Source organism: Lissotriton helveticus, chromosome 6 (genome assembly GCF_964261635.1).
Source record: "Lissotriton helveticus chromosome 6, aLisHel1.1, whole genome shotgun sequence".
In the NCBI taxonomy this organism is placed as follows: Eukaryota; Metazoa; Chordata; class Amphibia; order Caudata; family Salamandridae; genus Lissotriton; species Lissotriton helveticus.
The window spans coordinates 897,413,689-897,435,370 of NC_136067.1; the positions used below are offsets into that span (position 1 = coordinate 897,413,689).

At 45.1% G+C, this 21,682-nt stretch overlaps 1 protein-coding gene across 1 annotated transcript in view; it reads left to right on the top strand.

Moving 5' to 3' along the window:
• The window catches only part of LOC144763177 (amine sulfotransferase-like), a 500,824-nt gene that overhangs the window by 311,716 nt on the left and 167,426 nt on the right, over positions 1 to 21,682 (top strand). Inside the window, exon 6 of the mRNA XM_078648523.1 lies at positions 1,821 to 2,004. Within this exon, the coding sequence (XP_078504649.1) occupies positions 1,821 to 2,004 (184 nt within the window). The remainder of the gene's footprint in view (positions 1 to 1,820; positions 2,005 to 21,682) is intronic.

Consider the following 21,682-nt stretch of genomic DNA (forward strand, 5'->3'; position numbering starts at 1 on the left):
AATTCGGCTATGTCGCTTCATATATCCTTTCCCTGGCAGTGGTTTTGAGGTTGGGCAATTCCCTTTTTTAAAAGAAAGAGGGTACACTTAGGGCTGCCCTGAAATTGGAAATTCTTCTTAAACGTAAAGAACAGTCGTCATTTTTTAGGTCCTTTGAGCGAGCAAATGACTAATTTGAGCTTAGCTGGAATGTTGACTCCCCCATGCCAAAATCCGCATTGAAACTATTTATAAAGAAGTCTGTGTCCTCCATTAGCTTGGCCAGAGATATTGTTTTAAGCCAGCCCAAGTCAAGTAACAAGGTGGTTAGTGAGAGTGCTTTGTGGAACAAACCACAGCCCTGTCTAACTTTATTGGTTGCCTTTAAAAAGAATTACTGGTACTTGGGACAAAATACTGAAAAAAGAGAAAATCTATGAAATGTGTTGTTTACAAGTTCAAGATCCTAATCACATGTTATTTGTGCGCTGCAAAAGGCTAGGTGCAGCTTCCTATGACCATCATACCTCAAATGTAATATTCGCTTCTCCCAGAGGACCCGCTCATTTATTTTGTCCCCACCTAAAGAAATGGTTTGGAATTGGATTCATCAATTTTGTTCTAACTTTTTGGGATATCTATTAGGAATTTTTAATGTTATGTATTAGGTTGTTATATTTTTACTTTGTCTCATCCTGGTGTATATGCATTGTAATATTTTTACTTTTGCTTTTTAGGAATGTTCTGTCCCTTCCTGTTATTTGTAGATTGCACTTTACACTTTGCTGTCTTAATTGACTGTTTTATTCTCCTCTGCATTTGTATAGTATGTATTTTAAGGAAGCAGCTTTGTAATAAGGAAAACTATTTATTGAAGGAAATGCGTTTTTTTCTCTCACCTGTAGCGTATAATTATGTGGACCTCCGTAGGAGTTCCTTATCAAAATAAACTTGACCTGACTTGTGTAAATCTGTTTGTAAAAGATGCGAATATATGTTTATTCTAAAGAAGGAAGGCTATGGAACTCTCCCACATGACATGGAGGTTTAGCTGAAGAGGGATTCTCATCTGAACTACTAGGAGTAACTAAAGTTAAGCAGGAGTATACAACGCAGTCTAAGATTTGTATACAATTTTTTTTCTATGGGATTTTACGAGTCAGAAATGTATGCAAACCTTAGTAGGAAAGTATCGACTTAAAACCCTTAAAAGAATATTTGTGAAGCTGTCTGAGAGGAAATTGCAATTCTTTTATTTTATAAAGCACAACGGCACCTGAAGATGTATCTTGGCGCAGAAGACGAGCACAAAAAAACCCTATACCAGCCAGGGTTAGACCATCCCAATACACGAAATTATTTTGTAAAGTCATTTGAAAACATTCTGAGCAAATTGTCCCTCTGATCCAAAGCACTACATTCAAAAGCTGCAGCTGCAGAAAATGCACAGACACCCAAAAATCTAAGTTCAGATCTGATACAAAGAATTGAACAATCAGTGATATCGAGTGAAAGTTTCCATTTTGTTCATCTACTCTGTCACAGCGTGTGGTTTGCCCAAATAGACACATATATCATGTTTCAAAAGTATTATTAAGTTTCTGCTAATGACTGGTTTCAATTTTCCTGCTTGTCATTTGAGTCGAAGATCTGTCAAATTAATACAATTTCTTCTCTCTGTTTTGGTGAAATAGATTGATGTCAGATAACATGATATCAACACGGAAGTATTATTTAATCTTTGATGGCTTCTTGTGGGCAATACTCTATAAATACAGTTAATTCTCTTTCACCGGATTAAAACCCCTCGAACCACAGTAACGAGATTGTGTTAATTATAGGATCTGAGAGGGACCGTACTGAAGATATGCAGGTTCGTTGGAAAGGACTTGGATGACCAAACAGTGGATGCCATTGTGGAACGAGCAACTTTTAAGAACATGAAAAATGATCCTCTGGCAAATTATGAGAATATTGGTCCGGAGACTATAAAAACGATGAAAAAAACGAATTATCTTCGCAAAGGTAAAGCTAAAAAAAATAGTAGGTTTTTGTAATTGCTTAAATACGGTGCAGTCATGCCCTTTCAGTTTGGTGTAGTGCAGCTCAGCAAGGTGTCTTGCTATGCTACCCTACACCAAAATGCCATAAATGAGCCCCAAGGTTTTTGCAAGTGGTGGTAATTCTAGTTTGCCGGAAGAATTGCCTGAACATACCTGATAACAGGACGTGAAGAGAACTGAGGGGCATATTATCAAGGGGGTTTATCTCTGCTTTTTTGGCTTTAAAAGCCAAGAAAGCGGAGATAAAATTATCTCCCTATTACCAAGCTGTCGCTAACACCAGTTAGTGACAGCTAATAGGAGATAGCGACCATCTTGGGCCCCGCTTTGCATGTCAGTGATATTTATCACTAATGACATGCAAAGTGGGCGTGCCAAGATGTTAGCGACTGGAAACAGTCGCTAACATCGCTATCTCCTATTACCAACTTTTGGAGATATTCGCGCTAAGCGCGAATATCTCCAAAAGCTAACACCTGCCCTGAGCAGTTCTTCACCATGTTATCCAATGGGAGGTGGATAACATGGCTAAGAGCATTTGCTTGAAAATGCATGAATATCGCTGACTTTTCAGCGATATTCATGCATTGCGGCCGTTTTTTATCGCATTTGCGATAAACCTTGCTAATAGCAAGGTTTATGTGCGATAAAAATCGCCGATGTGCGGCGATAATTTTTGTCTCTAAACAAGTTAGAGACAAAAATTATCGCTAGTTGTTGGTAATATGCCCCTGAATCCCTGTTCTTAAGAGCTTTTATAGTGTTTGCTGTGGTGGCTCTATTTAGGTGCCAATATAAACATACATGCAACAATAGAATTCCCAACTGCCCGTCCTATTTTGTGGATATATGCAAACAATATGAATTGTACCTACAGTTTGCCTGTTTCCTAAAGTGACACAACATAAAAATATGTGTCCACTCATAAAACAGAATGCAATACAAACATAAGATAAATCATTTGCTGTGGAAAATGCCATCAGCAAGTGATTTACATTTCTTAATTGGAGATTGTAAGAAATTAGATGATTGTTTGAGGGGAGTCAAACCCTTCTCAAACAACGATCACAATCCTTGTCAGGGTGAACACGAAAGTCGCTAAACTCACCTGTGCTTAACCCTCTGGTAGTTTGGCACAAAAGCAGTCAGGTTTAACTTATAGGCATGGTGTAAAGTATTTATGCAGCACATACACAGTAATAAGGCACAACAAAAGAAAAATCTCAAACCAATTTAGAAAAATCTCAAACCAATTTAGAAACATTGGATACATGTTCATAAATAAAATGACACCAAAACTAATTACATCCAAGTAGTAGAAAGAAAGCTAGGAATTTTAATGTGTTTTAGTGGAATGTAGCACCCAAAAGACCAATCTCTAACCATGGGTATCTGGTTTCAGGAGGCTGGGTCAAAGTAAAAACTAAAGGCTGAACGCAATAGAGTGTCGGTCAGATGCATGAGGTGGATTGGGTCTGGTCTTGGCTTACCTTGAACTTGGAAGAAATTCAGAAAAAAAGTTCAGAGAAGGTAAAGCTCATTTGGGCGAGGCAGCCAGCGGTGTCTGAGAAGGTGTCATAATCAGAGAAACACTGAAAGGAGTCGGGTGAAGATTTCTACCTTTGTCAATTTTTTGGAAGTCATAATAAATCTTCAGTGGGACAAAGCTGTCGGCTGTAGCTGAGGAGGGATCCAAGAGGCTGGATACCTTTGCTGATAGGTCCTGCTGAACAGGATTTGCGGCGGTGGAGGAGAATGTAGGGGGAACTAACTAGGAGTCATGGCAACCAGCGATCATCCTTGGGAGGATCAGCAGGCAGGTAGGTCCTGATCTTCCATAGGTTCTCAGGCCAATTTTGAAGAAACATTTTCTAAGTTACGACTTTTAGGGTTAGGCAGTAGCAGCACCTTCAACGCCACTTCCAAGGGCCTAGGACTTGGTGAGCACCATTTGGAGAGTCAGGACTCAAAACAACAGAGGCCTGGTGCAGTGTTCAAGGTCTGGGAAGCTTGTTATGGACACTAGCCCTTGGAGTCACTCTGGTAGTCTTTGGATCACTCAGTAGGGTAAGCCTCAAGCAGCCGGGCAGTCCCCTGGGAATCCTGGCAGTTTTTCTTAAGGCTTCCACAGGTTCAAGAGGGTACTGGAGAGTTGCTCTGAGGGTCCAATAGTTATATCTGTTCCTAGCCTTTAAAGTGGAAGATCTTTCTAGGCTACCTTTACATCTGGTTCTGGAAAGTTCCTTCTTTCCCTGCTAAGGCTCCAGGAAGTCTGGGATGACAAAAGACTAGTGACTGATTCCTTTGTGTGTGTGCTGGAGGCAGCCTTTTGATGTGTAAGTATGAAAATGAAAAGCTCTGCCTCCAGCTATCCTGGCAGTGTGGCCTATCCTGCCAACATCTAATACCCATAGACACCCTGTCTGGAATGAACATGCAAAGTCCAATACATAAGCCAGTGATGTGGCAAAGGACACTGGCAGTAGGCACCAAATGGCAAGGAAAGTAAAAAAAAATGCTAACTTTCTAAAGTGAGATTTTCTGAATTTTGGCTTAAAATTTGACCTTGACATTGAAAGAATTTTAAATTACGGCTTTGCCATTAAAGAGGATTTTAAATGGCAAATTTCTTTTTGTCCAACCATGACATTCCTTCTGTTCCCAATCAAAGATTAGCCCTTATTTGGGGGTCGATTCTGATTCGGGAAAAAACGCTCCGAATAGCCGTTGGGAGCGTTTTTCCCGTACGAATCGTACTCTGCAACGTCCCCCGTACGTACGACGAAGTACGATTTGTACCAGGAGCCGTACTCCGTACGAGTCGTACAAGACACCGTACAACTCTAATCTCCATACGATTCTCCCTCGGAACCCGCTGTACGCGACATCTGTATGGTTCGCAGCTGGTTTTTACGACCCAGCAAGTACGATACGTGTCGGGTACGCACCGTACGACCCTTTTTCTACGGGAGCTGAAAACAGCCGTAAAAGCAGAGTTTGTGCTGAAACAGGTACGGAACGGCCCCCGGGTACGGTGCGTACCCCCCCATGATCGCAGGGGTACGCACCGTACCCCTGCGATCAAGGGGTGTAGGGTGCGTACCCCCATTGTATGATCGGTGTACGAGCCGTACCCCATGTACGATCGGTGTACGAGCCGTACCCCATGTACAATCGGTGTACGAGCCGTACCCCCATTGTACGATCGGTGTACGAGCCGTACCCCATGTACGATCGGTGTACGAGCTGTACCCCATGTACGATGGGGGTACAGCTCGTACACCGATCGTACATGGGTACGGCTCGTACACCGATCGTACATGGGGTACGGCTCGTACACCGTTCGTACAATGGGGGTACGGCTCGTACACTCCATGATCACCGGGGTGCAGTGCGTACACCTGCGATCATGGGGTGTACGGACCGTACGGTGTGTATGTGTTTGTGTGCTTTTTCGTACGACTCGCCCTTACCTGACGTGGACCATACGAATCGCTTCCTCATACCCCGGTCCGGATCGTGCTCGTCGGGTCGTACGGCATGTGTACGAGTCGTACGGTATGTGTACGAGTCGTACGGTTCACGGTTTCAGCCTTGCAATACGTACGGATCGCGACGATTCGGATGGATTCACGGAATACGGATCGTACTTCGCGACTCGGACGGACGGGTACGATTCATATGGAGAGGGCTCCGGATACAAATCGTACGGACGTTTTTTTTCCCGAATCGGAATCGACCAAAATGTAATAAGGTAACCCAATGTTATCCTACGGGAAATATAGGCCTTACAGTAATGAAAAACACTTTAGGAGTTTTTCATTACCAGGCCATGTAAAACCTAAAAACAGATGTCCAACCTTCTAAGCACAATACACCCTACCCTCTGGGTTTTTAGAGACTAGCGTAGGAAGGCTTATATGCATTAAAAGGACAGTTTAGGTCTGGCAATAGCTTTATTTTGATATGTTGAACTCCCATTTTAAAACTGCACTACAGGCTGCAATGGCAGGCCTGAGACATAATAAAGTTCTACTTTAGTGGATGGCACAACAAGTGGTACGGGCCCACTAGTAAAATGGAATTTACAGGCCCTCTGTGTATATATAGCATCACTTTACTTAGTACTTAAAAGTAAATTAAATGTAGCACTTGGGTGTTAGCCAATTTTCCCATGTCCGAGGGGGTGAGTACGATTGTACTCACCCCCTCGGACATCTGATCACTGGTTAACAGTAAAGTTCATAGAGTACTCTAGCTAACAAACATGATTTCAGAAAACAGGAGAGAGAAGGCAAGTTATTTTTGGGATGACCCTGGTGAGAAGTCTGAATCAAACATAAGTCTTCTTAGCTTTCAATCAATCAATGGGTTTGTAGAGCACTACTGGTCACCCGTGAGGGTATCCAAGTGTTGGCAAAATCCCGTTGATTATTCAAATAGCCAGGTCATCGGGGACTAACAGAACTCTGAAAGAGATGGGGAGGTCCCTAGATGAAACAGTAGCTCGTTCCATGTCTTCACTGCTAGGTAGCAAAATAAGCGACCTCTGCATCTGCTACATTGGATGTGGGTAGTGAGGGTTGGAAAAAGGGATGCAGAGCGGAGGTGTCTGTTTGACTGATGAAAGTTCAGGCAGTGGTTCAAATAGGCGTGTCCGCATTTGTATAGGGCCTTGTATGCATGGGTCAGGAGCTTGAACTTGCATCTTTTCTGCACAGGGAGCCAGTGGAGTTCTTCAAGGTAGGGGGTAATGTGAGTTCATCTAGGGGGTTCCAGGACGAGTCTGGCTGTAACCTTCTTTATGGTCTATAGTTGTTAGAGGAGGTGAGCTGCGATCCCTGCATAGAAAGTGTTGCAGTAGTGCAGTCGGCTGGAGATGGAAAGCCTGGATGATGGTGTTTCTTGAGCTTCGGGGTAGCCATTTGAATATCCTATGAAGTATACAGAGGATGAAGAAGCAGGAGGATTAGACAAAGTTGTCCTGAGCCATCATGTTTAGTTTGTTGTCCAGATTGATGCCTAGGTTCCTAGCATGTGGGGGTAGGAGTAGGTCTGAGTTCTGAGGGTCACGAGGATACCTAATCATGGGAAGCTTTTGTTTCCGCAAATCAATACCTCTGTCTCGTCCGAGTTGAGCTACAGGCAGTTGTCCTTCATCCAGCTGGCAAAATCTGTCATGCAGTTGTAAAAGTTGGTTTTGATGTTGGTGGTGTCTTCAGAGAGGCATAGGATGTGCTGGTTGTCGATGGCATAAAATATGATGCTGAATCTGTGGGTTTTGGTGATTCTGGCCAGAGATGTCATATAAGTTTTGAGGTGGGATCACTGACAGAATATCGACAACACTAATATCAACCTACAGAAATATTGGGACATAAATATCGTTGTAAAAAATATCGACCTCCTATCTTCATAATGGTACAAACATCCCGGAAAAAAAATTTTGTTAACAATATCGAAGTACAAAATACAGTTTTTATAGGAATATAAAAAAATAATGTAAAATAAATTAAATTATACATTTAATTAAAACAATTGTTTTATTTGTAAATGTTAACAATTATAAGTAATAAATGTAATTTAAAAATAAATTAAACGTACATTTATCAAATATAATATATATATTTCCTTAAAAACGAATTAATAAATAATAATTGTAATTAATTATAAAATGTTGAAAATATATTAGAAAATAAAGATATATATATATATATACATACACCTGTAACATAAAAAATATATTATATGAATTAAAATACTAATATATGTAATATTTTTTAAACCTAGATTTTACACTAAATTTAGTGCAATAGTAGTGAAAGTGATAGCAAAGGGTAAAAAATTACTATTCCCACTACAGCGAGTGCAACAGTAGGGAAAGTGTTGGATAGCGGTGGGGAATAATTTACTATTCCCACTCCTGCGAATGCAACAGGAGGGGAAGTTCTAGATAGCGGAGGAGGATAATTTAGAATTCCCACTACAGCGATTGCAACATTAGGCAAAGTGTTGGATAGCATAGGGGTAAAAATTACTATTCACACTTCAGTGCTTGCAACAGTAGGTAAAGTGTTGGATAGCGGAGGGAAATAATTTACTATTCCCATTCCAGCAAATGCAACAGTAGGGAAAGTGTTGGATAGCTGAGTGATAAAATTTACTTATTACCACTCCAGCAAGTACAACAGTAGAGGAAGTGTTGGATAGACTAGGGGAATAATTTACTATTCCCACTCCAATGAGTGCAACAAAGGGAAAGCATTGGATAGCGGAGGGGATAAAATTACTATTCCCACTCCAGGGAGCGCAACAGTAGAGAAAGTGTTGTGTAGCAGAGGGGTACAAATGACTATTCCCACCCAAATGAGTGCAACAGTAGGGAAAGTGTTGGATAGCGGACGGTATTAATTTACTATTCCCGCTCCAATGAGTGCAACAGTAGAGAAAGTGTTGGATAGCTGAGTGATAAAAAATTACTATTCCCACTCCAGCAAGTGCAACAGTAGGGAGGTGTTGGATAGCATAGTGGTATAAATTACTATTCCCACTCCTGCGAATGCAACAGTAGGGAAAGTGTTGGATAGCGGAGCGGTAAAAAATACTGTTTTCTCTCCAACAAGTGCAACTTTAGGGCATGTTTTGGATAGCATAAGGGTATATATTGCTATTCCCACTCCTGTGAATGCAACAGTAGGGAAAGTGTTGTATAGCGGAGGGGTGAAAATGACTATTCCCACAGAACAAAGTTCTAATTTAAAAATATACAAAATATCAAATACAATACAAAATATAATTAAAAAAACAAAAGCAAAACATAAATAAAAATATTATAACGTAGCAAATATCTGAAATTGACATAAAAATATATATCTTTTTTAATTTAACAAAAAATGTAGAAACAAACAAATATGTTGTAAAATTAATTTTAATCAAAAAAATAAAAATGACATAAATGTAATATTTATTTTCCTACCCTATAACACCACACCATTTACAACACACATCTAAATTAAACAAAAAATGTACCTCCATAATTAACACAAATAATTATCAATTAAACAAATATCAATAATTAAAAAAACACATTTAAAAAGGTAATAATGAATGTACTAACCAAACGTTACAGTTATAGAACCTCAATCTCCAATTGAAATAAAAAATAAAGAATTACCAAAAATATTTATCAATTAATAAATGAATATTAATACTGAAGTAATGAATAATTAATTTAAACTAAATTATTTTCTACCGTATACCCCAATAAAGACCAAAACATACAACTAAAAATATTTACACAATTTCCATACTTAATTTTACATTAATACATTAATATCAATTAACAACAAATCATAATTTTTTTTTAAATTACTTCACACCATTTACCACTATAAACCCCACAACTAACACATCAAAATTATTACGCAATTGGCATATTTTAATTTCAATTAATTATTTGGCATTAATTAACAAATAAATAATTAATTATAAATACATTACCTCCCACCATGTTCCCCTATAAATGCCACCACCAATTTCGTAAAACATAATACAATTAACATAATTAATTATCAATGTATGAATTAATTAATAACAATTACCAAGCAAAATATAAATAATAATTAATAAATTAATTCACACAATTAACACTATAAACTAAAATTGATCAACTATTATATTAAAAACATTATTACATATATTAAAATTAAATGACTTCCCACCCTACTCCTCTATCAGTCACAACCTGCTCCTAGAAAATAAGTCAATCAACATAATTACCAATTAATTAATAATAATTAACAACCACTTAATACATCGTTAATAATAAATGAATTCCCATAATTAACAATACAAAATATTACATAAATAAATATTAATTATTAAACAATTAATTAGTTAATTATATTACTTCCCACCGTACACTCTATCAACCCACAACCTGCTCCTAAAAAAATGACACAGCATAATTACCAATTAATTATTAATAATTATCAACCAATTCAAAAAAAATTAACCATAAATTAATTCCCACAATTAGCAATATAAAATATCAAATAAATAAATATTAATTAATACAAAATATTACGATATTAATTATAATCAACCGCTTAACCACGGCGGCAATTCCGCCGAGGTGCAGCGGTTTAGCGGAGTGGGTGGGGCCACGTCGGCCAACGGACATTCACAGCACTACGGAGGTAGTGCTCCCGATGGCTGTTGGCCGACGAATGCACACAGAGGGTTAAGTGGGTCATTGTTATGGCGGAAGGACCGCCACTACCGGGCCGGCGGTGTCGGCCCTTCCACCATCACTAAGCATTAATTAGGATGGTGGTGGGTATCACGGTGGACGCAAAGTCCGTCTGCTGCTTTTCCACCGAAGTCAATCGCACCGATTGCCTGGCAGATGGAAAAGGGGCACTTGTATAGTGGCGGTGCCTAGCAGGCACCGTCCACCATATTAGGATGTGTCCTGGAGGAGGCCTTTTCATGGCGGCGATGCCACTATGGAAATGTTGGCAGGTATTGGGTATGGGAGCCCGTTGCGGGCCCCCTCCATTTGGGGGGATTGTGTATGTGCACTGGGGGGTGCCCATGGTAGGCACTTCGATATTTCAGAAAACAATATTTCTTACCTTAACCTCGATATTCTTGACCACGACATTCTTGAGGTCGATTTATGTATCTCGATATTTTGCACTCAATATTAGTGCAAGTAGGCATTTCCAACTCGATATTCTGGCTCTTTACCTTTGAAGTGGATGGGACCGAGCGAGGATCCTTGGGGTACTCCACAGATAATTTCCTTGGGTTTGGAGGTGAAGGGCAAAGTGGGACTTTTTGTATTTTCCTGATGAGAAAAGAGGGAAACCATCTGAATGCGGCTCTTTGGATGCCTTTGCTGTGCAATCTTGTGATGAGTGTGTGGTAGCAGACCATATTGAAAGTTGCAGAGAGTTCTAGGAGCATCAGAGCTACAGTCTCCCCATGGGCGAGTAGGGCTCAGATGTCGTTGGTAGCCGTGATGAGGGCTGTCTTGGTGCTGTTGTTGCTGTGGTATCCAAATTGGAGGAGTCAAGTAGAAGGTTACTGATGTGAGAAGAGTTGTTGGTTGATGGTTTTTCTAATACTTTGGCCAGGGGCAAGGAGATCAGTTGGTAGTTTTTGAGTTTTCTGGGGTCAGCCAATGGCTTCTTTAATAGGGTGTTGACTTCTGTGTGTTTCCAGTCCACGGGCATCATGGCCATGGCAATTAAGGTGTTGAACAAGGTGGTGAGCACATGGCTGGTTCTGGCTGTCTCCAGGTTGAAGATGTGGTTAGAGCATAGGTCGATTGGGGCCATTGAGTGGATCAAGTTCATGATGGAGGCGTTGGCCTGTGGGTTGAGCTGTCTCCATTCAGTTAGTCGGATGTCTGAGGTGGTAGCAGGGTTGTTATGTTGCTTGAAGAAGTCGGTGGCCTTGGCCAGGGTTTTGAAGCATTTGTAGATGTTGGCGATTTTGCTGTGGAAGAAGTTCACAAAGTTGTTGCAGAGTTTCTGGAAGGGGGTAATGGTGCCTGTTGCAGCTAAGGAGTTGTAGAATTCTTTGATGATGTTGCAGAGTTCTCTGCACTTGTTGGAGCTTGATTTTATGTGTGAGGCTAAAGCCTTTTTATTTGATTCACTCAGCTGTCTGGGGAAGAGATTGAGGGCTGTTTTTAAAGTGGTCTTGTTGATCGTGTCCTTGCTGGTGTGCCATCTCCTCTCCAGTTGTTTACAGTGTCATTTAGCGGTTCTGAGATTTTCAGTGTAGAAGCTAGTCTGTGGGTTTTGTTGCCTATGGAAGCTACACTGTTGGTACAGTTGGTGATCCAGTTGCTAAAGTTTCAGACATTCTGGTCTAGGTTGTCAGAGAAGATGGAGTGGTGGAATTGAGAGCATTGATCCAAGTGTCCTTTGAGAAGTTACTCCAGCTGTGGTGGGAGGTGTTTGACACACTGAGGCAGAGGTCTGTGAGCTGGTGCTGTTGAAGTGGACAATGGAGTGGCCAGTCCAGGTGAGTTCTGTTGTGTGGCTATACCTAATATGGTCACTGGGGGTGGATATGTGGACAAGCATTTGGTCTGCGATGCGCTTGGGATCGCAGATGAGTTGGGTGTGTCTGATGTTTTTTCATGCTGTCGAGAAGGTTGGAAGTGCAGATGTCATTGTGGTCATCAAGATGGAAGTTGAGGTTGCAGAGGAAAATGTTTTTGAAGTCTATGGCGAGTGTGGTGATGAAGTCAATGATGAGGTTGCAGAAGGCTGGACGTGGTCCTGGAGGACAGGAATTGAGGGTGCTCCAAAAGGTGGTTTTGCTGTCTGTTTGGTGTTGGAAGATGAGATGTTCCATGGCTCGGGTGATTTTGTCATTTGTGGTGGTAATCCATTGGATGGATTCCTTGTGTTTTATGGTGAACCCTCCACCAGGCTTGTTCATGAGGTTGCATTGGGTGACCTTGCATCCTTCAGGTTTTGTGCTGGCGATGTCAGGCGTGAAAGTGTGGTTAAGCTAGGTCTCAGTGAGGAGGATGTTGAGTGGGAAGGTGAGATAAGGTCCAAAATCTCATTCATGTGTTTGCATAGTGAGTGTCTGTTGAGAAGAGCACATGTGAGCTGGTGGTTTTGTAAAGTGGTGTCCGTGATGTGCCTGGGATGGGGCTGGTCGATAAGCTGGTGTGGTGCTGTGGCAGGTGAAATTGCAGTGGGTGCAGGTAAAAGGTCCTACCGTGGAGCGGGAGTTGGTGCTGTGGCAGTTTTTGTTGTGGCATCCATGGTCGAAGATGTAGAGCTCGCCAATGATGTATCTGCGGGGTAGGTAGGGCTAGGAGTCATGGAGCTGGGCACAGTCTAGGTGTGGATGAGCAAAGATGGGCCTGAATTTAGTGCGCTTTCAGCACCCTAACGACATGCCCGCTGCTCATGCCCGCCCGCTGTGGCCTCATTAAGTAGGTCCTGGGTGGGCAGGGCTTCTCATGGCTTGAAGAACTGTGAGTGGGAAATCCCGATTGGGAAAACCTGTGCGGGAAAAACACAGTGGGAAAACCCAGTCAGGAAGCCCAGGCAGGAAAACCTGGGTGAGAAAACCTGTGCAGCAGTGGTGTCAATGGATCAGGGAGGAACAGGAGGTCACAGGCAAGTGGCAAGCTGGATGTACAGCTTTCTGAAATATTGATAAAGTTAAAATAAAAATAAAACCTCCAATGCATACTTTGTTTGTGTAGCAAAGTCTCTATTGGTTTTTTCCTTTTTCTTTTTACTTGTCTAGCTGGAATATTGACTCTGAGACTGTCAATCATTTTCACAGTATGTGTGCTCTGCCAATAAAAGCAAAAAGAAAATTGGTTACACACAATTGATTGATTTAACTTTTAATAAGGTGACATAAGCTGCCACAGAAAGTACACTAGTGGTATAAATATTGAATGTCACATATGGACTGAGGTGTAGATTTACAACACACACATCAGTGACTGAAAAACATGTCATGAGGTTGAACATTGGTTCTGCAGATTAAAACCCTGCAGTTGCACATGGTTAAGGGAAGTGCTTCAAACACATGTAGGAGAATCTTCTTATGTTTATTAGATAAATCTCCCTTAAACATACCAAGTAGCACTCAGCTTTGCTTGTTTAAGATAAAAAAGCTAAATATTGAGCGCAGTACACACATACAATGAAAAGCTTAGGACAATTCCACTTTTAGGCAGCTGATGCCAGAAACGCTATCTGCATCACAGAGGCTTCTGTAACTGAAATCTGTGCTTCACCAGCCCTGGTGGTTCAGGCCACTTGCCCACCCTCTTCATTTGCGCTCTGAGATGACTGTTACAGAAGCAGTCTCTCTAGCCTGGCAAACTCTCATTCAATATGCAGAAACCCCAACACACATTTTAAATTCTGAAATGAAATTGGCCTCTGTTAGAACTGGGGATCTCTAATTGGCAGAGGTAAGTACCTTAGACCAAGTAGGGACCCTTGCTTCTAGTCAGGGTGAAGGAATACACACAGTAGATAACCCCTGCTCACCCTCTGGTAGCTTGGCTCGAGCAGACAGGCTTATCCCCAAGGCAATGTGTATAATACATGCACTTAACACAAACAATGACCCCCAATCCACCACAAACTAAGACCACACAGGTAAGTATATTTATAAAAATATAACTTTATCTAGTTGCAGCAATTAAAAATCAACAATACACTATAGTTGCTTCTTTGATAAAAGGTTGCACTTAATCTTGATGGTTGCACTTGTATTTAGGAAGTTTTTATCATTAAAGAATAGTCTCTAGTCTCTGTTACCAGTGTATATACCAAAAATATAATACTACCGATTGTATCCTCTATTCAGCTCTTCAAATGAAGTATTAAAGCAATGACAACGTGTTATTCCCCTCAATGATGAGCCCTTCGATATACTGGGCCCGAGCAAGGCTAGCGCGCCTCACCGTTGATGATACAGGCACCACCGTGCCGAACAGAACAGACTCACTCCCAGCCCCGGCTAGTCCCAGCAGCCCTCCGCCCGCTCTCAGATCCTCGGGGAGCGGCGGGGAGCTAGCTCGGCGCTCCTGCGCAGGGACAACAGGCCAAGGGCAGAGAGTACTCACGTTGCTCCCTCGGCGAGGTCGGGTCAGTCTTCCCCGGCTTCGGTACTCACAACACGGCTCTCGGCGGCTGCCTCCGGGGTCACGGTCACGCGGACCAATCAGGGCGCGGCTCAGCCAGACGAGCCTCCTAGTGACGTCACGGCTCTTCTTCTCCCGGCAACCAATCAGAGCGCGGCTCTCGGGGCAGGCCTACGGCAAAGGCCAATCAGAGCGCGGCTCCTCTCGTGGCTCGACCAATCAGGTCGTGGCCCCTTCGTATTCTCCTCCGCGGCTCTTGGAACCACTCTGGTCAATTTCAGGCCCCCGGGCCGTGGCGGTGAATTACAGGCAGATGAGTTCAATGCGCCCAGGGTCAGCAGGGCGATCTGAATATCGCGAATACTTAACAGAGGATTCCTTCATCCTGGGGATGCCTACGGGCTTAAGGCCACCACTTCGCATGTGCCAATGAGCACGTCGATACAATGGCACAGCAGCTAGGGGGGCAGGCGATGCTCAGCGCGGCGCTCTCAAGCCAAACAGAGAGCAGCCAGCGCTCCACGCGGGCAGATAATCGACGGTCTATAAAAACAGCTCACGATCTCTGCGGCGCCCAGCAGAGCTTTGTAGGCTTTGGTAACCTTTCTGTCCCTGAGTTACCAAACAGGAGGCCAGCTCTTCTCAGGCCCTTGGAGATTCAGTAGCAGACACAGCACACAGCAAAGTCTTTGTAGGTCAAGCAGGCAGGGTCACAGCACACAGCAAAGTCCCCCTTCTCCTCAGCTTCAGTTGGTCAGCAGAACAGGTCAGCCCTTAGAGCACACAGCAAGGCAATCTTCCTTCAGTTCTCCAGCAGTCCTTCTTCCAGCAGAGGTTCCTCTTGATTGTAGAATCTGATTTTCTGTTGTCAGGGGTCCTTCCCTTATCCCCCAAAAAGTCTTTGAAGTTCTTTGAAGTCTTTGTGCAAGTGGGCCCTGAGCCCGGTCTAAACCAGTTCTGGGTGTTGCTGGAGCACTGGGGATTTCCTGGCTTCCTTCTTCCTTTCAGTATCAGGGACAGAGGTGACAGTCGCCCAGCGGGGAGGTGGAGCCAGCATTGTGGTCAGGCAGGCACAGCCCTATTCACTCCCAGGTGCTATCTCCTCCCACTTCCCTGGCAGCAGATGCAGCCTTTCATCCACGGGCTGACTCAGACAACCTCCTGGGGGCTCTGCAGCCCCTGTCATCCTCAAACCAGACAGTCAATCCACAAGCAGGCCCAGGCACACAGAAAGGTTAGACAAGAGAACAGCCACTTTTTAAAAGTACTATTCTCAAACACAGAATTTAAAAACAACCTTTAATAAAAGATGTGTTATTAAATTCTGAGTTCAGGGATATCAATCACTTATGTCCCATTTTGTTCCTATGGGAAGATAGGCTGGTATCCATTGGGACCAGCCTCCCCCATGTTAGTCTATGGAGCAAGATAACCTTGCAGCAGTGAGCATACAAAATGGCTGCCGCTCACTACCAGAGCATGTGACCTGCACTAGTACATGCTCTACTTTACCCATACACTGCACCCTGCCCAGGGGGGTACCTTGAGCCTTCCATAGGGGTGACTGATGTGCACAGACAGGGAAGGGTTAGGCCCAGCCAGTGGGGACACTGGCCAGGCAGACATGGCAGTCCACTGACTGCACACAGGCACTGCGCTGGCAGGCCTGAGACACCATTTTAGGGCTACTTATGTGGGTGGCGCAATCTGCGCTGCAGGCCCACTAGTACCATCTGTCATCACCATCCCTGGCACACAAAGTGCACTTTACTAGGGACTTCATGGTGATACAAATATGCCAATCAGGTATACCCAATCAATATGACAATTTACATAGGGAGCACTTACACTCTGGCACTGATCAGCAGTGGCAGAGTGTCCAAGGCATCTAAACCAGCAAAAACAAAATCCAGCACAGCATCAAAAATACAGGCGGCAGAGGCAAAAAGAATGGGGGAAAACCACGCCATGGGTGTCAGGTCTAACATGTGTGCCCTCCAGCTGAAAGTGGGGAGAACTACCCAACCTCTTGGGAGTCCTCATCACTAAGGCGGAAGAATCTGGACAGACCATCAGCGTTGGCGTGTTCTGTACCAGGGCGGTGCTCCACCGTAAAGTCCATCCCCTGTAGGGAAATGGACCACCTCAACAGTTTTGGATTCTCACCCCTCATCTTCATTAACCATCTGAGGGGCCTGTGGTGGGTCTGAACATGGAAGTGAGTCCCAAACAGGTAGGGCCTCAGCTTCTTCAGAGCCCAGACCACAGCGAAAGCTTCCCTTTCAATTGCACTCCATCTCTGTTCCCTGGGGAGTAGCCTACTACTAATGAAAGCTACTGGTTGGTCTCTGCCCTCATCGTTGATTTGTGAGAGTACTGCTCCCACGCCTTGCTCTGAAGCATCAGTTTGCACAATGAACTCACTGGAAAAGTCAGGTGCCTTAAGCACCGGTGCTGTGCACATGGCAGTTTTGAGGGCGTCAAAAGCAGTTTTACAGGCCTCGGTCCAATTCACTTGCCTGGGCTGATTTCTAGATGTCAGCTCTGTCAAAGGGGCCACAATGGTGCCATATCCTTTGACAAACCGTCTGTAATACCCGGTGAGACCTAGAAAGGCTCTCACCTCAGTCTGAGTCTTGGGGGGTTCCCAAGCCAGAATGGTATCAATCTTTGCCTGTAGGGGCGCCACTTGGCCGCTCCCCACCTGGTGTCCCAAGTACACCACTGATCCCTGCCCTATCTGGCACTTACTGGCCTTGATAGTGAGGCCTGCCTTCTGCAGAGCCTTCAACACTTCACAGAGGTGTTGCAGGTGTTCCTCCCAAGTGGAGCTGAACACAGCAATGTCATCCAGGTATGCTGCGGTGAATTCCTCCAGCCCTGCTAATACCTGGTTGACCAGTCTCTGGAATGTGGCTGGAGCATTTTTCAACCCAAAGGGCATGACACGAAACTGGAAGTGCCCCTCTGGCGTTGAAAATGCTGACCTCTCCTTGGCCCCCTCAGTTAAGGCAATCTGCCAGTACCCTGAAGTCAAATCAAAGGTGCTCAGGTACTGGGCAGCTCCCAACCGATCCACAAGCTCATCAGCTCTGGGGATGGGGTGTGCGTCAGTCTTGGTGACCGCATTGAGCCCACGGTAGTCCGCGCAGAAACGGAGTTCTGGAGGGCCACCGGGGGTAGCAGCTTTCTTAGGCACTAAGACCACTGGGCTAGCCCAGGGGCTGCTGGAGGGCTCAATTACCCCTAGCGCTAACATCTTGGAAACTTCTTCCTTGATGCTAGCTCTGACCTTGTCAGCCACCCTGTAAAACTTCTGTTTCACAGGCAGACTATCTCCAGTGTCCACATCGTGGATGCACCAGTTGGTGACACCTGGGGTCAGGGAGAAAAGGGGGGCGAACTGACCCAAGACCTGGCGATAGTCCTTCTGCTGTTCTGGGGTCAGGGTGGGTGAGAGTATCACATCATCCACTGACCCGTCTTGCTCCTTGGTTGCCAGGAGGTCGGGGAGAGGATCACTATCCTCCTCCCCTCCAGCATCTTTAGCTATGAGCATATTCACTTCAGACCTCTCAAAGTGGGGTTTGAGGAGGTTCACGTGCAACACTCTCAGGGGCTGCCTGGGAGTCTTCTTGTTAACCAAGTAGGTAACCTCGCTCTTGCGCTCTACCACCTCATATGGCCCGGTCCACTTGTCACGGAGCGCACAAGGCTCCACCGGCACCATCACCCACACTTTCTGACCAGGGTGGAACTCAACCAGAGAGGTGTTCTGGTCGTACCATCTTTTCATTTCCTCCTGGCTAGCCTCCAGGAATCTCTTGAGCGAGCTTCCTGAAGCGCTTGGTCTGGTTGCGAATGGTCAGCACATAGCTGAACACATCCTGAGGGGTTTTCCCACGGGATTTCTCCCACCCCTCCTTCACCAGAGTGAGAGGTCCTCTGACAGGGTGGCCATGCAGCAACTCAAAGGGACTGAACCCTAAGGATTTCTGAGGCACCTCCCTGTAGACAAACAACAGGCATGGTAACAAGACGTCCCACTTCCGCCTCATGGGCTCTTCTAGGCCCATAATCATGCCCTTCAGGGTGCGGTTGAATCTTTCAACCAACCCCTTTCCTTGAGGATGGTAAGGAGTGGTGAACTTATATATCACCCCACACTCCTCCCACAGAGATTTCATGTTCCTAGAGATGAAGTTTGTACCCCGGTCGGAGGGAGACCACCTCTCTGGGGAACCCCACACGGGAAAAGATCCCCATTAAGGCACGGCCCACCACAGGGGCTGTGACTGTCCTGAGAGGTACTGCTTCCGGGTACCGGGTGGCATGGTCCACCAAGACCAGGATAAACCTGTTGCCTAAGGCGGTCGTGGGGTCCAGGGGCCCCACGATGTCAATGCCCACCCGCTCAAAAGGGGTGCTCACCACAGGAAAGGGTTGGAGGGGTGCCACGCACTTCCCTCCGCTCTTGCCACCGGCCTGACAAGTTTGGCAAGACTTACAAAAGGCAACGACGTGCTTCTTCATCTGGGGCCAGTAAAAGTGGGTGACAAGCCTGTGATAGGTCTTGTCTTGCCCCAAGTTCCTGAAGCGCTCGGGTACCACCAGCACACGGGCTGCACCGGGCTCAGCGAACTTAGGCTCACTATAAAGTAAGTCATCGTCCCAGTAAATCAAATGTTCCTTGGACCCCAGGCCTGCTGCCTGGTCTGCAGCCTGCTGCCGCACACCAATGAGAGAAGGGCACTCCTTCTGAGCCTGGCAGAATTCCTCCCTGGAGGGACCACCATCTTGCAGCCACTGGGACAGCGCAGGCAATTCCCCCAGTTCGGCCACCTGTTCCCCTGTAGGTTCCAGGGCATCCCCCTCAGGTTCTGCTTCCTCCTGGACAGTGGGAACAGTGGGGGCTGGTTTCCCGCGCCCTCTACCCCTTCCTCTCTTGGCAGGTCCCTGGGCCATTGTTCCAGGCTCCAGTTCTGCTAATCCGCCCCTAATGGCTGCCATAGCACGTGTGGTCACACAGATCCACGCAGGCAAGCCCAACATTTCCAAATGAGTTCTGTGCTCCACATCTTTCCATGGAGAGCTCTCCAGGTCATTACCTAATAGACAATCTACAGGCAAGGCATCACTTACAACAACTTCCAAAATACAGGAGACTCCTCCCCATTCAAATGGAACACGTGCCAACTTGCAGAGGCGCACTGAACTGTCAGCTGCCACCACAGGACAGAGTACATTGGGAATGATCTGCTCTTCAGACACCCACTGACACCTGACAGATGTCACGCTGGCCCCTGTGTCTCTCAGAGCTTCTATCTCTTTTCTATTGATGGTCACCTTCTGCCCATATTTTTTAGTGTTACGGGGCAGCAAGGTTTCCTGGGCCATCTCTTCGTCTCCTAAAGAGACATGGGTCATCACTGCTAACCCCTCCTCCCCACTGGAAATCAAATCCCCTCCCAAAGCTACACTGGCTAACCCCGGGGTTGGAGCACCAGTGGGTGCTGGAGGTTATTTTGGACATTTGGGGGCAATGTGCCCCACCTCCCTACATGCATAGCAAGTAGGCGGGGACCTGTTGTCCTGCTTGCCCTTATGGGGCCAGGACTTCTTAGGCTTGGGGGGTTGAGACTCTTTCTCCTGGGAACTATTTTGGGGCCCTTTAGAAGACTCCTATTGATTACCCTTGTCCCCCCCACTCTTCTGCTGGGGACCCTGTCCACCTTTGGCTGGGGTACTTACCACCCCCTTGTGGACCCTGGTGCTAGTCCAGCGGTCCGCCTCTCTAGCAAGCTCACTGGGATCAGTTAACTTGCTGTCTAAAAGATGCTGGCGCAGCTCTGGAACACATAAACTACTTAAGTGCTCCCAACTAATCAAGTGACACAACCCCACATAATAAGTTACCTTGCTGCCCTTTATCCAACCTTCCAGTGCACGCGTGTACATACTCACACACTCCACCCAAGTACTAGAATCAAGCTTCTTGAAGTTCCTAAACTTCTGGCGGTACTGTTCTGGAGTGAGCCCATACCTGAGGCATAAAGCCTCCTTCATAGTGGGGTAGGATAAAGTACCTGCTGCTTCTAAGGGGGCCAAGACATCCCTCCCAGAGGCCTTAAAATGCTTCCACAAACCTGCCCCCCAACTCTTCTCAGGCACTTCATTCATCTTTAAGGCAAGCTCATACGATCTAGACCACGCATAAATATCCTCACCACTCTGATAATTCTGTACCAGATCTTTTGGTATGTATATTTTACCCGCCTGTACTGGTTGTGCGCTGCCACCATTAGAACTGGACTCCACCTGTTTTGCTTTAATGTCCAGCTCCCTCATGCTCAACTCATGAGCCAACTGGAGTTTCCTCTCTTCAAAAGCGAGAGCATTCCTCCTCTTCTCCGCCTCCTTTTCACTTTCAAGGCGCAGTTTCCTCTCTTCTGTTTGAGCCTTGAGTTTAAAAAGCTCAATCTCATGGGCCCTAGCTCTCTGATTATCCTCCAGCTCCTCTGGAGAAATAACCCTACTGGAGTGGTTGCTGCCAACCCTAGAAGCTGGCCTATTCACTGGCAAATCACTGGATACAAAAGCATTCTCCTGTGTGCCTCCCTCCCAAGAACATCTTCTGGAACATGTTTGGCCTCCCACCAGGCCTTTAGAGCTTTCTGTAGCTCTTCCTTGTTTGCGCTGCCCTTCACTGGGCATCCAAGCTGTTTGCAGAATTGCTTCAGCTGCTCCTTTTTATAGATGAGCAACTCCTGAATTTCAAATTCCAATTCTACTCCTTCGCTTACTGCTTTCTGAGACATGATGCTTCCTAGACTTTCAAAAATAGGTTTCACCAAAAAAGAAAAATCTTGTGCAATCTGTGCTGCTAACTACACTAGTGATGTACAATAAATCACTGCAGGTCAAGTGCAAATATTAGTTCAAAATCCACACCGCTGTCCAACAATGTTAGAACTGGGGGTCTCTAATTGGC